The sequence below is a fragment of the Artemia franciscana genome, chromosome 13 (assembly GCF_032884065.1).
Source record: "Artemia franciscana chromosome 13, ASM3288406v1, whole genome shotgun sequence".
In the NCBI taxonomy this organism is placed as follows: Eukaryota; Metazoa; Arthropoda; class Branchiopoda; order Anostraca; family Artemiidae; genus Artemia; species Artemia franciscana.
Window position 1 is genome coordinate 43,575,929 of NC_088875.1, and position 17,040 is coordinate 43,592,968.

The 17,040-nt window shown below is 35.6% G+C and overlaps 1 protein-coding gene across 1 annotated transcript in view; it reads right to left on the reverse strand.

Annotated features, from left to right (window-relative positions):
• Positions 1-17,040, reverse strand: part of LOC136034969 (apolipophorins-like) — a 145,623-nt gene that overhangs the window by 111,872 nt on the left and 16,711 nt on the right. Inside the window, exons 3-6 of the mRNA XM_065716528.1 lie at positions 15,759-15,944; positions 9,340-9,486; positions 2,916-3,063; positions 1,917-2,200 (exon numbers count right to left, since the gene is read on the reverse strand). Coding sequence (XP_065572600.1) covers positions 1,917-2,200; positions 2,916-3,063; positions 9,340-9,486; positions 15,759-15,944 — 765 coding nt within the window. The remainder of the gene's footprint in view (positions 1-1,916; positions 2,201-2,915; positions 3,064-9,339; positions 9,487-15,758; positions 15,945-17,040) is intronic.

The following is a 17,040-nucleotide window of genomic DNA, read 5'->3' on the forward strand; positions in this document are numbered from 1 at the left end:
TGGGGCAACCCATTGGCAACCGAAGTTTTACCGACAATCGAGCAGACCATGGACGTGAGACAAATTTCTTAGGATACAAATCTGCAAAAACCACAAACGGAGGAAATGGTTTCCAGAACGATCAGTACCGATTTTTCCGTGAACCCGTATGATAACCCCTGTCAACCAGTTTTGACTGACTATCCTGTCACTACCATCAGGAATTTCAAGCGAAAATTTAATAGCTCCTATTTCTCGGCATACCTGTGGCTCGAATATTCAAAAAGAACAGGACTCAGTTTTCTGTTTCAATTGCCGACATTTCATTGGATCCTCACTAAGACCAGGCAAAAGGTATGGAGCTAGAGGATTCATTGACATGGGCTTTAGAAAGTGGAAAGACATTTCTAAACTGATACGGCAGCACGAAAAACAGCGACCGATACAAAGCATTTACCATTTTTTGAGTCAGTTCAAAGCTATTGACACGGAGGTGGCCGAATCTGTTACGTCATGCCTTTTCAAAAAACGCAAAAAGGAAATACTAGATAATAAACAGTACGTAAGAGCTCTATTAAAAACTATAGAGTAGCTTGGATGGCAAGGTCTTGCATTTCATGGCCATGATGAAGGGGAGTCTAGTGCCAATCAAGGGAATTTCATAGAGACAGTACATCTTTTAACGGAAATCAACCCGGACTTGATGAAAAACTCTCGTATGCCCATTAAATGTGACACGAGTAACAAAACGACTACATCTAGGTCATGGGAAATGAAATCAAAAGTTCTATCACGAAAGAAGCAAGAGAAGCAAAATATGTTGCCGTTCTTGCTGATGAGAAAAAAGACCTCTTAAAAAAAGAACAACTCGAGATCTTAGTGCGCTATGTTCACGACATAGAAAATCAAAAAAAGGGCCATAGGTTGCTACCACATGCGCAAGGTTGACACTGACAGTTTGGCCGACTTCATTTACAACGATATTAAGGGTATCAGACTGAACTCGTCAAAGTGTGTTGGACAGTGCTATGACGGGGCCAGTGAAATGAGCAAACACTTTTCAGGAGTACAGGCCCGTCTCCGGGAAAAAGCCACAAAAGCGGTGTACACACACTATTATTCCCATAGATTTAACCTTGTCATTGGTGACTGTATGTAGAAAATACAAAAAATTTCATCAGTATTTTCAGTTTTGCAAACAGTTTACAGTTACGTCTCCAACAGCAACATTCAATACCAGTTGTTTGTCGAAGCCCAGGAAACTGTTAATGTGCCTGTGCTAACGCTTGAAAGGACAGCAGTGAAAAGTTGGTCTTACTGGTATAGATCAGTGGCTAAGATTCTGGTTAGATATGACTGCATACTCGCAGTTCTATCAGTAGCTCAAGAATTTTCTGACAGCGAGATAGCGGCAGAAGCTACGGGCCTTATGAACTAGCTAGAGTCGTTTCCCTTAATATTCAGTTTGTATGTCATTCACAAAGTTCTTGCAGTGATAAACCGTCTGTCTGAATAGCTACAGGCAGCAAGTCTGGTCATCATAGAAGCTTGCACTTTAATCAGCACAACAAAGAACAAACTGAGGAAAATGCGTTATGACGAGCATTTTCGTGTCCTATACGGAAAGTCTAAGGAGATGGCCGGTAATTTCGGAGTTAATCTGTCGAAAACAAGTGCTCTCTTGTACAATACCTGCTAAATCTAACCAAATTCAGAAAATACCCGGAAGATTAAGAGACTTAATTATAATTGTATGGATGAGTAGGGTTAAGGCCTCATTCAAGTACTGATCTATATTAATTACTAATGTAGGAAAACAGTCTTCCGTTTCTCCTTCTGTCTTTTTTTTACGTGTTTTTGCTGTTGCATTGGTTCTAAGGCACATGCATCCTTATTTTAGGTACATCAAAATTTATTAAAAAAATAAGGCATATTACCTCAAAGAGATTCATCGATTGGCCAAAAAGATCCAACGTAAAATTCATCGAGGCAGACCTTGGTAAGTATGATTCTGGGGAATAGATGATGTTCAAATCTGCATCCCATCCTGCATTATTCTCAGTACAGAAATAGTCAAACTCCAAATTGCGCGAAAATTTCCTGAAATCGAAAGGGAAAGATCGTCCATGGGATACGGATCTAGCCATTTTCCTGATTTCTGTCTTACTGGGACTAGAGCTGGATTTTAGATTGTCCAAGTGACTTTGGATAAACGAGCCAACTAGAAAATAAATGAGTGAGTATAAAGACTCTGGCAGAAAAAAAAAGCTTTTTGAGAAAAAAATACATATGTTTGGAGGTTTAATCCATGAAGATTACGGAAATATAACCATATGTGTCATAGGTATGATCACTGCTAAAATACGACATACCTTACGAATTAAAACAGCATTTTTGATAATAAACAAACATATGGATAATAAACTTTTCTTTGAAAGCCTTTCAAACTTGATCAGATCAAGAATCTCTCCAATCTACATTTTTAATCTTTCAGCAGTTTGCTTGTGCTGATTTTAAACGATAACTATAATGGTTTTAAGGGTTTTGACAGTGTGAAAGGACTTGCTTTAAGTAAGATGATTTACAGAATTTAAGTCATACACTCTAAGATTATACACATCATAACTTAAGCATCTTAACATAGACAATTACGTACGTAACATGAGAAGCACATCACGCTACATGCTTTTCTTTCTAAGAGACGGACTAAGTTCACTTTCTGATCGGTTTTGTGGATCCTAGGTAAATATTAGTTGTTTTTTATGGAGAAGTGTATAGTGAGAGAGGACTCTTTTCCAAAGAGACTCTTTCGGAGATCCTTCGAGAAATCGAAAAATAGTGACATAAAATATCCTTTTCTCAATTTTAGCACACCCCCCCCCCATCACACAAAAAAAATGTTCTGATACGCCTTACATCTATGTTACATGTCTTACCTTGATTAATTTGTTCGTTTTGTAGAACTTCCTGTACCTTTTTCATTGTTGAGTATGTTGGGCATTTCACTGCTCCAAGGTATGACGCAATACGAATTTCGACGTTTTCATTTGAATTAGCCAATATTGAAAGGAGGAGATCAGAGGACTGCAATTGAAAACATACCCTAACATTAACCCTAAGGATAAGCACAGAAATAGTCCTAGTCTATTCTGATTCATTTGTTCAGAAGATACCGGCACGAAAAACCTTTGATAGACAATCCTACTTTAACACAAATTCCAAATACATGAAATTCATTGAATTTCATATACCCGTCAAATATATTTGCCTTTCCCCTTTTGGAAATACTACTTCTTTCCGTATTTGACAGAGAAAGTAAAGGCGATGGGAAGAAATACCCTCGCTTGGATGGAAATACTAATATCAAACACTAAGATGTATGAAAAACATGATCCAAACCCGCTTTCTTAGGCTATTACATAAAAAAACTAGTTTTTTTAACTGAAAGTAAGGGGCGACATTAAAACTTAAAACGAACAGAAATTACTCCGTATATGAAATGGGTTGTCCCCTCCGCAATCCCTCGCTCTTTACGCTAAAGTTTGACTCTTTGCCACAATTTTGCTTTTTAAAACAATTGAAAGCTTTAGCGTAAAGAGCGAGGGATTGCGGAGGGGATAACCCATTTCATATACGGAGTAATTTCTGTTCGTTTTAAGTTTTAATGTCGCTCCTTACTTTCAGTTAAAAACACTAGTTTTTTTATGTAATTTCTGAACGTTTTTAAATTAATGCATGTTTGATTTTGGCTCTCCACACATAAATTATTAAAATGAAATTTGCATATTAATTCCTTTTTTGGCTAAATGGCTTTCTCTTAGTTTTGATCAGACGATTTTGAGAAATAAGGGATGGGGAAGGAGGCCTAGTTGCCATGCAAGTTTTCGATTAAATAAAAAGGCAACTATAAATTTTAATTTTTAACGAATTTTTTTATTAGTAAAAATATACGTAACTTAAGAATTAACATACGTAACAAACTTTTATATTCTTTAATTGTTATTATGTATATGAGGGGGTTTGTACCCTCGTTAATACCTTGTTCTTTACGCTAAATCGTAAGTTTTGTCCCTATTCTTTAAGAATGACCCTTGAATCAGAAAGGCTGTAGAATAAATTGTTGAAATTACTAAAAATACTATAGCATAAAGAGCAAGGTATTTATATCCTCCTAAATACCTCGCTCTTTATGCTAAAGTATTTTTAGAACCCCTCATATCCGTAATAATCTCTATTCGTTTTAAGTTTCAATGATACCCTTTACTTTCAATTGAAAAAACTTTTCCATGTATATTTTTTCATTGTTTTTTTTTATAGTAATTTTAGAAAATCCTGCGCCCTTTTCATTGAATTTCTGTTCCCCCATGATATATTTTTCCGAAGAAAGATCCTCCCACATAGCCCCCTCCCCTCAACCCCACCCTCAAAACAAAAAAAAATCCCCTGAAAACGACTGTACACTTCCCAATAACCATTATTATATGTAAACACTGGTCGAAGTTTGTAACTTGCAGCCCCTCCCCCCGGGACTGGGGGGAGTAAGTCATTCCCAAAGACATAGTTATTATGGTTTTTGACTATGCGGAACAAAATGGATATCTCAGAATTTTTATCTATTGACTTTGGAGAAAAATGAGCGTGGGAGGGGGCCTAGGTGCCCTCCAATTTTTTTTCGTCACTTAAAAAGGGCACTAGAACTTTTCATTTCCGTTAGAATGAGCCCTCTTGCGACATTCTAGGACCACTAGGTCGATACGGTAACCCCTGAGGAAAAGAAAAAAAACAAAACAAACTAACAAACAAATAAACACGCACCCGTGATTCGTCTTCTGGCAAAAAATACGAAATTCCAAATTTTTGTAGATAGGAGCTTGAAAATTTTGCTGTAGGTTTCTCTGATACGCCAAATGCGATGGTGTGATTTCCGTTAAGATTCTGTGACTTTTAGGGGGTGTTTACCCCTATTTTCTAAAATAAGGCAAATTTTTTCAGGCTCGTAACTTTTGATGACAAAGACTAAATTTGATGAAACTTATATATTTAAAAGCAGCATGAAAATTTAATTCTTTTGATGTATATTTTAGCATCAAAATCCCGTTTTTTAGAGTTTCGTTTACTATTGAGCCGGGTTGCTCCTTACTACAGTTCGTTACCCCGAACTGTTTAATAGAGAAGGCAACGGTACAAGAAAGCACTGTTATAGATTTGCATTATGTTTTACATTATATGAAAGAATTATAATCTGAAAGAATTTAACGGAAATAGGAACTTCGTAGAAGGCTTTGCATTCCCCCCCCCCCTTCATTGTTCTGAAAATATGCCGCTGCTCACGAGTGGCCATGAAATAACTACTGCTATTGCGTGATGTTTGTGCAAAATGAAAGCTACCCCGACCTTACAAAAATTTTAAAGTCTTTTCTCAAACCTTCCTCCATTTCTCTAATATCTTTTCCGCATCTTTGAAACTATTTTTTTATTAGGACAATAGCTAAAAAATCATTAGCTATTGCCATTAATTTTGAATAAATTTTAAAAAATTTGAAAGAAATCTTGGTGGACGAGAGGTGGATGCACCTGTATTAGCCTCAAGCGGCTTAGGGTTGGGATGAGTTATCAGCAGTAGTAGGGTTGATAGAAATAGTAATGGTGATAGTAGAAGTAGTAGTAGTAGTTACGATTAAGATTAAATACAGGGTCTATCCCCAAAAAAACTAACCCTCCTTAAGCTTTCACTTATTTGGGGTACATCAACCCCTCCAACATATATAATATCATTAAATAAATAAAAGATAAGAAAGAAAACAGAAGAAAAAAGAAATGAAAACTCCTGCCCTTACACGGCTCCTGTCAAAACAGCCAATACTACCAACAATTCCTCCTGTTACCAACAAGACCATTACCCCTGGAAACAACCAACAAACAAAAACGTTATTTTTTTTCAATTTATGGGCAACTTGAGAGTATACCAGTTTCAAATTAACTATACATCAAAACCCAAAAACCGGAGACAAAATGTTTTAAGAACTCTGCGGATATCAGTAATAGCAGCAGTAGTAACAGTAGTAGAATTCGTAGTTAATGTAGTAGTAATGGTAAAATATAAAAAAATAGACTTCAGTTTAGTTTAAGCCAGAGAGGTAGTCTTAGCCTAACGTCATGATTATGGCTCTTGAGCGGCCTTTATTCACATTTCTACTTTAACCAACTGAATCGCTGAGGGATCAATTCTAAAAATTCCCAAATAAAGGATAAGAAAACTAGAAAGCAAGTTTAAAAATTGAAAAAAAAGTAATTGCTGTTTTGATTTTAGTGTGCTGGTCATCTGGTGGAGAGAATCACGAGTTTTTGGTGTTGACTTATACGCTAATGTGTTTTAGAATAGACCTATTCGAATTGGGCTTAAAAAATTCTTTTTAGCGTCGCATGGCAATTTTTTTACATTCTTTGTAATTACATCATAATCAATTGTTATAAAATCCCTTTTGACTGCAAAAACCTAAAATTCCTTCAAGTTCTTTTGAAATAAAAAAGGAGGATATGTTCAGAAAAGCTTGGCTTCAGGAAAGCACGATTTTTTTCAGTTACAATTAGTTTCAGAATATCTCATAAAGTCCAAGGAATAACTAAAAAACCACAAGGCTGTATCGTGAAACAACGTGCTAAAATAACACCAATACTTTTTAGTCACGATATAAACAAAGCAGGACCCAGGTTGCCAAAAGCCAAGCTAACACAATCTAAAAAAATTCTCAAGGTTGTCAGCGTCTTGAGAAAGAATAGCTTATAGAATTATCTTCAGTATAATAGGCATCCGATTATCGTTCTATTTTCCTGACTTACTCCTATTTTTACCCTTATCTATTACTCTTGTATTTTTACTCCTATTTTTACTGGTGTTATACTCCGAGCTCTTAAGAAAGTGAATAGGTCTCAGTCTCTCGATAGTGATGGTCTTTGCTTCAAGTTTTTCACTTATGATTGTCCCAAACTACTGAAGAATTGCATTTATTGTTTCAGATGTGCTTTGCACAGTCTATTGTGCCTTACAGTTTTTGTCCAGTTGAATATCTTTCATTGTTAATGGGTATAAGGACCCCAGTGCTTGCTCTAATTACCATCCTATCAGCGTGTCTTGATTTGTTAGTAACCAATTTGAATTTGTGCTTCTACAAGCCATTAACTCCAAGTGTGATTTTACGCTGTTCCAGCTGAGTTTCAGAAAAGGTATGGACTGAATTCAAGCTCACCTTATTATGGGTCGGCTAATGAAACAACCTGTTTCATTTTTGTCGGCTGAAACAAAAGAGTTCCTTGTAATGTTTGACTGTCTTTACATCTAGTACTTTTGACAATTCAATGCATCCAAATGTTTATTTTTTCTCTAGCGGTGTCTGGCGTTAACCTTTCTGTTGTTTCCATACTTAAGCATTGGTATGCTAATTCTTCGGTTAGGGTGAAGTGGAAGGGCGCAGTAGGGGAGCATATTTCTATTAAAAAAAGGCGTTATACAAGGTGCCGTGTTATCTCCGAGTATATTTGAGTGTGCTTTAGCTTTGTGTCTCCGACGTCTTCAACCACCAGTTTTTTACAATGATAGTTTATGCATTAGCTACATTGCTTATGCTAATGATATTCTGCTTCTTAGCTGGACAAAACATATTACAATTGCAAATTTTGAACTGCTTATAGCCGCAGAGTTCGCAGTAGGCCTTTCAGTTAATGTTAACAAATTTGAATTTTTGTGTTTTGGAAGTCCTCCACAAGCTTCACCTATTTGCTTGAGTTCTTCAACTACGCCATGTTCAACAAGTGTCAAATGGTTAGCTCTATCTTTTTCAACACCACTTTCAACTACCTGCTCCACTATTACGTCCGGCGTGCTGAATAGTATACGGGTTAGTTACGGAAAATTTCACCCAATCGTAGTCGATAAGAATTGTCTTCCTTTTTGTGTTAGGAATACGAAGTTATTACAGTAGTTTCTCACTTTGGTCAGTATTAGCACTTTAAAAAGAATGAATCAAAAAGCTAATTAGCTAATTTGACAATGTTTTCCATTCATAACAATTCAGCATCATACATCTCTTTTACGCTAAAATGTTCTACTCTTTTAAAAAGAAGAGTCGAGACAAAGAGTCAAACTTTAGCGTAAAGAGCGGGGCATTGATGAGGAAGCAGCCCCTTTCATATACGAAGTATTTTCTGTTCGTTTTAAGTTTTAATGTCGCTCCTTAGTTTCAATTTAAAAAATTTGTTTTTTTTTTTTAATCAACAAGGTAAAGCCAAACTGAACAGAAAATACAGTAGTGGATCTTTCAAACTGCACGTAGTCTTTCATCCTAGCATAACTTGAGACTTTACTGGGCGATATGCCATCTTACGGAGTATAATTTTTTTTTAGCGTAGGAAGAACAAAGTAGACTTCGGCACTACTTAAAATTGTAAACTTCATTATGGAGAAGTCAATAGCCAAACGTCCATAGCAGTAACAAATATGAATTTTGGTGAGGAATCAATAATTTTGAAAAGTAGTAAAATTAAAAGAGGATTTTTGAAAGCCATTCACGCTAGATCAGAGCTTGAATATCCATCTACATTTCGAATTTTTGAATAGTGGATATAAAAATCAACTATTATGGTGATATAATTTATTATATTAGCCTAGTGTCCAAGAAGTTGTTTGATCTTGGAAGGTGACACCTAACGTGATATTAGCCTAGTGTCCAATAAGTTGTTTAATCTTGGAAGGTAACCACCCATGTGAGTCATGAAGGGCTATTTCAACGCGAACAAATTAATACAATCGACTTAGTCAAGATATATTAAGGTTTTACCTGTTTTTCTTGTAAATAAAAAAATCAAATTGTTGTCCAATAATTGTGTAGTATATAGTGTATTGTATTGGAACAAGTTATTGTATTCTTTAAGTTGTATTTTCTAAACTTTCATTACGTCTAGAAAAACAAAAGGGTAAAAAAAGAATAAAAGCCAATAGACCAAACATAAAAATTCGAAGAGTACACTCTGTAAATCCTGAGACGAACTTCAGATAACAAAAAATAAAACAAAGTATGAAACAAATTTGTATCATTTATAATACACTAGTTTTGCAACTAATATAATTATGATGCAAATTTGTATTATTTATAATACACTAGTTTTGCAACTAATATAATTTTATAATGCTGCACTAGTTTTGCAACTAGTTTGATAGGTATTTTTTTCACCATATATAACCAAATTTAATCTTTTTTTTCCGAAGCTGTAATTACTAATATTTCATTAAAAGAGGATGAACTATTTATGACTTTAATGGATGTTTTGATGAAATTAAAATTCAGCATTGTCCAATCAACTTACTTCGCAAGCCCGCGACCTCACAGCCTGTAAAGCAGCCAGCCTTGTTTGAATAGGAAGAGATGGATCTTGAATACAATCACGGATGGTGTTTTGTGCATCCTTGTGAGCTCCACCAATATTTCCAAGAGCTTTCAATGTTGCCAGGATCTATAAGACGAAATAATTCAAAGAGAAAATAGAATAAAAGTAGTCAACTTAAACAACTGAGAATAGAAATATTTTCTATTATAGCTGGTCATTCTTGCTGAGGTTGATTAAACTATGGGCTGGCTTTCTTTAGTCAAAACTGGTCAAACTTGCTAGGAAGTTTCCAAAGTAATTCGCGGCCACTTAGCAGTTAGAATCTATAAAATTATCTAAAAAACAGATCTTTGATTTTCTTTATCTGACTGATTTAATATTAGGACCCAGTGAAGCATTATAAAGTATACAAAAAAAGTTAATTAATTATTGTAATTGTTTCAATTAGTAATTAAAACATGAGCCAATTAGTTATGCCTCATTTCTGTTTTATTTGTTTCATCTGAAGCATCCGTGTACTGACGAAATGATAAATAATAATAATAAAATATTATAAAATAAATACGATCAAAGAAATACCTTGAAATACAAGCAATTAAGCAATTTCATCGTAATAGACACCACCCATAGAAACATGGAAAAAGAATAACGACTAGATTCCACAAAACCTGGCCTTTTCCAATCTTACTGGTACCAGTGCCAGCCTACCAGCACAACCACTTATAACAAATATAACCTAACCCTAAATTTACTTAGAACCCAAAAGACAACAAAATAAAAAGCCGTTTGTCCCCTGGACCCATGTCAACTCTATTTACACCTGGAAACAGTGATTTCTTAAAACTTTTGTTTTTGTTGTTCGAAAGTTTTGACAATATTAAGGTACATTCTCGTCTTTGTTAAGATATTATACCGTGAAACTTTATTAATTTGACATGGCTTTTCGTCAGTAAAAAATTCAAGGCGCTTTAGAACTTTTTTGAATTCTCAAGACCACTACACCTTCAATTGAAAAATAAAGTCCTTAAGCTGTTTTGTGTCATATTCATTTCGCTTTTTTTCTGTTCACCCATGCTTCTTTTTATTACGTTTACCACCCGCTAATAGCAAAAACTGTATAACTTCACATAAAAGCATTCAAAAATTGAATTTCTGATATATATACATTAGCCTGAATTTCTGCTTAACTAATCCAAAGAATCAGATCTCATTTTCACTATCCTTGGCACTTTAATTTGTTTTTGGTTGTTTAAAAAAATTACAAGCATCTTACGAAATAGAAGTACTTTATAAGAGAAACCATGAGAGTCGACCGACTTATTTACCCAAAAAGTATTTTTCCGAACAGGTGAATAAGTGGTGACCAGACTGTTCACTGTCACTTGTAACGATAAAAATGTGATTGATACTATTTTTCCGACCTGTATTTTGGATATTATATAAATATAAATAATTTCTTTATTAAACAACATAATTTTTTTAATAAATAATATCCTGTATTCTGGATAAGCAGCACACCGTAAAACGTACACGTACCATTAGTAATACGTAAGCATTACATCGTAGAACCTATCACCCTAGTATCTGTGGCGTTTTGCAAGAAAGTCTTGAAGTCCACTTTTCCTAATTTTACAGGAAAGCAAAATGAGAGAAAACACACAGTGAAAAAATCTGTGATGTATTGCAAAAAGTCTCCAATTTTCGTAATTTTACAGGAGAGCAAATTGAAATGAACGCACATTGAAAAAATCTCTCACAGATAAAAAATTAATAAAATCGAAACTTTAAAGACTCATTTCTAGGTAACTTTTCAGTCCAAATTCAATGGAAATAGCCAAATAGCTGAATTGTTCATAACTTAGAAGTTAAGCAGCTTATACCCTTTTAGGGAAATTTATTACTCAGTGAGAATTAAAGATAAGCCCATTTTGATAAGGCCAATCAGCGGATCTGTGTTTGTTTTTTGTCATTTGCTTAACTAATTTTCTGAGAAAAGCTGACTTAAACCCTTTTTACAAAACGCAACGGAAATAAGACTAGGCTAGGTAGCCTTGTGGAGCAAAGCACGTAACGGTGGAAGTGATGTGTAGATTCAGGCTCTATATGAGATTTACTATTAGTTAAGTATAGGGAACACTATGGAAAAGTTAACAACTTAAATTTAAACTTTTGAAATTTAATTAATACATTTTTCCCAGGTAGCTATTCATGCCGTCTTTTCAGCATATAAGATAATCATCAGGCCATTTTCATGGTTTAAACAAAGATCATTTTCATTCTTAACAATTAAAGTCACCAAATAAAACAATAGCAGGGCTGCCACTAGTTTGGCGGCACGAACATTGGGACATAGGGATATTTTGGAACCGAAGAGACTTTTAGGGATCTACGGTCGTTACTACCAAACCTATAATACAGATGTTCCGTATGCCCTTTGAAAGCTAAGATCAGAGGCCAGGGATGCTAAGAAATTATATCACCTAGAATTTTTTCAAATCCCAAAATGGCTATAGAGCAGATTTGTCTTTCCACAACACCTTTCAATATTTCTTTTCTAGTTTTAATTTTGATTCTGTATTTTTATTTCAGAAATATAAGTAAAAAATATAAAAGTAAAACACATTTCTCGCTTTTCTAAATGTTTCAAAAGACTAGTTATGAGCAGCTGCTCCCTCTTCTGGATTGCCGTCTGCGTGCTTTCAAGATCTTAGGAAATTTTTTTCGTTCATCACGTCGTTCTGTCTTGGCTTTTTCTACAATCAGTTCATGAACTTGATGCTCACAACTATTCCATTCTAATTCAAAAATCAGCAGACTTGGTCGAAGCCTTCGGTCTTGACCTCGAGTGCTAATGATCCATCTAGCATTGCCTGAGTAAGCTGGATTTCTACCATTTTGTTCTTCTGAAGTCCTTTCTTCAGTCAATTCCTTGCTTCTTGAAGCATCTGAACAGTTGCTTTTTCCTTACTACTGAATACTTCCTTTTTCTTTTTCAAAGTCTCCTCAAGGGTCTTATCATTTTTTTTCTTTGACGACATTTCAGAGACTAGCTGCTGCTTTTGCTGTTCTTCTTTTTCCAGCTTGTGCCGTTCTTCTACGCCATTTCTTATCAACTTCTTCTCCCGTTCCAGATAGTTTTGATAGCTCTACCGTGCTGACTTGACAAGCTTTATAAAATCTTCAGTAGCACAAAACTTTCGAGCACTCTCACCAGCTCGACGTAACCTTTCAGCAACAAAAAGCATAAAATTTAATGTGCACTCATTCGTGGATGCTCTCTGCTCACTGAGAATCCTCCCAGACAGTGAAAAACCGGCTCAACACTGGCCGAGCCATGAGAAATATTCAACTTATTCTTCAACACAACAACCAAATTTGGACACTTCCCATCTTCAATAAGTAAATTCCATCTTTCATCTATCCTTGCCGGCACAGATGGCAACTGATTCATTTGAACTAACTTAAACTCATCTTGGAGCAAATCATCTTTTACTGGGATTGCCAGTTTTTGGGGGACATACAACAAATCTGGAACAGAATTCGACTTCCAAAACTGGCTTGGGTTTAAGAAAGACAAGCTTTTCAGGAAGCTTCTCCATTCAAAGCTTGCTTTAAAATGTACTTTGCAGCCGACGCGTAGTGAATTCTCCGTTCAAAGCTTGCTTTAAAATGTACTTTGCAGCCAACGCATTGCAATTATGTACACTCAGAAAAACAGACTTATTAAAAGGTCGTCAGTAGCTCTGAGACAGTTCTGAACTTCGTCACTTCGAGAGGCAGCGACTTCCAACAGAGAAAGTATATTTTCGTCATCTTTGAGCAGTCTTGGACTCAAGTCTTCTAACAGTTTCTGAGCTGCTTCGGCTCCCAAGATACGCACAGCAAGCGTCCGAACAAGAAGCTCCAGCTCTATAAATATTTCAATTACAAACAGTTCTTCAAGCTGAAACTTCAAAGTAAACCGAGTAAAAAGACTAAAATGGTCAGTAATGAACTGAAACTCTGCTTTCAAAGTGAACGGCTTCAGGAGTTTTGCAATCTCTTAATGTGCGTTCAACCTCATCAAACTAGCATTTGTCTTCGGAAACAAGACGGTAAAATACTCGACAATAGCTGGCCACTCCTCATTCATCCTAGCAGCAGCAAAACCAGTTGATAGCCATCGGGTTGGTACAAGTTTGACAAAGTTTGACCTGGGAACACCAGTTTTGGATTTTTGAATAGTGTTCCAACTGGGCAGGCCACCCACGATAAAAAGAAATACACCTTCACAATGAGATCAGAGCAAGTCTCCCCAACCTCTCCTAGGCTTTTATGAAAGGCGTTGTGTTCATTGTGGATTCTACAGGTGCCAATGTCTAAAAGTCTGTCACCATTTGTTACCTTAAGTTTCTCACTGTCCATCAGTCAGAACAGTTTGTTATTCACGTTCGGGCTGTCACTACTCAAAGTGAGCAGCTTAGAGAGGGACAAACTACTACCATTAATTGCGTTCAGAATTTACTATTTTAGGTCCTCTGCAGTGGGACGACCTAAAAAACAAGTCTTCAAATGCCTCTACTGCCTGATTCATCTTTTCAGACCAGAAACGGATTCTAATCTGCAACTTCTTTTTGCTTTTGCTGATGGTAGTTTCATCAAATTCTATCACATAATAACTATTACCAATTTCCTCCAATGTAATCTTCTGAAAATGTGGTCCAAGTGCTTCGTTCAACAGGTTTGTAAACTTGGTTAGGCCGATGGAGAAATTATTAAGAACTGGATTCTTTAACATTTTCTTGAAGACTTCTGCTATTCTGTTAGCCAAATTACCGGAGTAGTCAGATTCAATCATCTTTAGAGCCCATGTAATTTCGCCTATCACTGTTTGCTCGTTTACTGAGTAAGCATAATTCCTAGTTTGATTACCTTCCAGGGCGCAGCTGTAGGCTGAAGTCAAGCGAATTTGATTGGGTTTGAGCTTGGTCTGGATATTTTTCTTATGTTCTCCAGTCCGAGAGTGCTGCAGTAGAGATTAACAACCTTTCTGACAAGCAAGTAATGGATTGAAAATAACACAGTAGAACAAGTGTACATCTCCTGGGACCGCTCTTCACCACTCTTGCATTTGATGCCATTTTTCGTCTTTCTGCTCAAGCAAAACATTCTGAATCTTGCGCTTTCCTATTTAAATTCAGTTACTGTTAAGCCTGAAAAAAGAAGAGAAGATAAGAGCAGTTATTCCAAGAGGCTATTACCCCTCAACTCCCTAAAATCCAAGACTGGCCTACATATCTTGTAAAACACTGAAAAAATAATAAAAAAAAAAAACACTGAAAAAAATCCAGGAAGCTAGGGTAAAAAAAAACGCATCTTGTATAATACTGACAAAATAATCAGCCCCTTAGAATTCAAGGCTAGCTTGGACCACGTATCTAGCATAACACTGACAAAGAATTAAATCTCCTGAAAGCTAGGGTAAAAAATCCTAAGATGAATCCAGAGGCACAGGGTGTCAACCCTTTTCGCTACTTTATAGTCTCTTTCATTCAGACAGTAACGCTGTAGCCAAGAAACAGGATTATGGTATGACCATAAGAACACATGTTGAAAATCACTTACATGAAACCAAAACTGAAACACCATACCTTGCACAGTGGCTTCCATCACTTATAGATAAGATGTTCAGCTAATATGAAAGAATATTGATCAGAAGAAAATCTTAGGGGACCTAAGCACTAATTTAGGGACCAAAGGGACCGAAGCCAGATTTAGGGACTTCCAGGGACTTTGGGGACTTTGTGGCAGCCCTGCAATGGTGAACTATCCTTTGATTCATAATTGTTTTCAAAAGTAAAACTCTTTTAAAAGTTTAGCGGTTGCCCTTTACTCCTCTTCACTGGATTTCCTACTTCGTTAAAGGTTGACAAATTCATTTTGCTGGCATCTCATGAACCAGCGAACGTGCAAAAAGAACCACTATATCAGTCTTTCCTCCCTTGTATCATTTCAATTATTAGTCTATGTCATTTTTAGTTCTTTTTTCTTTTTCCCTGGGGCGAAGGAAACACTTTTTAGCTCTTTAATTTGCTCCCTAGAATTTGAAATTATACCTTTCTAGAATTTTATTGAAAAAAATGAAAAAAAACGCAAAAATTGCTCCCCCTGGATTTTTACAAACATATTCCCCCACCCTCACTCCTCACCTATATTTTAGTGAATTGACGCCACTGACTGTTGAATACCTTATAACCCTATTCACCGTCACTAATCATAATAAAAACAAATGACGACAAAACCCTTAAAAAAAGGGTGGGGTCTTAAATCAAGTTTATCGGTACAAAAAGTTAAAAATTAAGTTCATTTTCATTTACAACAGGGTTCAAAACACCTCATAGCACGAATTTTTCGATTACCCTTTTCTCCTCTATGACATCTTTGGCTTGGCACTTATTTCCAAGGTGCTTACTTATCTTCACCGTGAAGACTTGAATTTCTGGGTCTGTGGCACATTCTCTACCAAGGGACTCACAGAGTCTTCTAGCATATCCAGAAACACCAATCAACGCCTGAGTTAAAGGTTGAGGCTGGTCAATTATTACCTGAAAAAGAAACATTTATATTCTTTTCTACTGTTGCGAAAGTTTTCTTTAAGATGGTATTTAAGCCTCTATTTTCATAAACACATCGGAAACCCTTCAATGAAAAGCTTAACCATGAAAGGACGTATGTCAACTTTTTTAATTAATAGATTTTTCTTGTGATTTTTTCTTGATAATTTTAATTGATATTTCATGCATTTTTAATCAGCTGTTTCAACTAATATTTTTATTATGCATTTTTTCTCCTACTAGTTCAGAATCTTTTGATGATAGAAGGCTCATTCTTATACACTTTTGTCTATTCTTTCAGCATTCCATCCAGGGCCAAGCAAAAAGCATGTCATTCTGAATGAGATTTATAGAGGGAGTAAGGAAAATTAGAGCTTCTTGATAGGCAAGGACAGATTAGAATAAATTAGGATGGAGGAGTAGCGTGCAGAACCTGTACTGGTCTCAGGTGGCTTGGTGCTGCACTGAGTTGTTAGAAGTAGTAACTCTTATCTGAGCTCTAAGCAGTGTTTCTGCCATAAAAAAAGAAAAAAAATGTCTTGTTCAAAGTCCACGTGTTCATTAGATCTGTAGTTCCTTTGGGTAGCTGCCTAAAGAGAGGAACCAAAATACAGCCCTTTTAATCCCAACACTTTAAAGGCATACTAAATAACTAACTCGGTGACGTCTTAACAAGCATATCTTAGAGGCTATGTTAAAAGCAAAAAAGGTCATTTCTTATTGCAAAAGGCAAATTCCCGTATATCTGCATTTGCTTCTAAAGAGAAACTAAATTTGTTTCTAGAAACTAAATTTGTTACTAAAGTATTATAATTGTATCATACTGAAGTATATTTTATTAGAATTAACCTAACTTCATTTCTTGAGATGCAGGGCGTATATTTATTTTTGAGTTTCTTTAAAAAACGAGGAGTAAGTAAAACACTAAAACGAAATTACAGAAGAACAAACGAAACAAAGTAATGGTTTGAAATAGGCTCAAAAACATAAATAAGATACGCAAAAGAATAAAAATCAATATCAAACATTATTGAAATCCAGATAAAAGGGAAAAGTTTATGTACAGAGAATATTTTCAGACTTACGA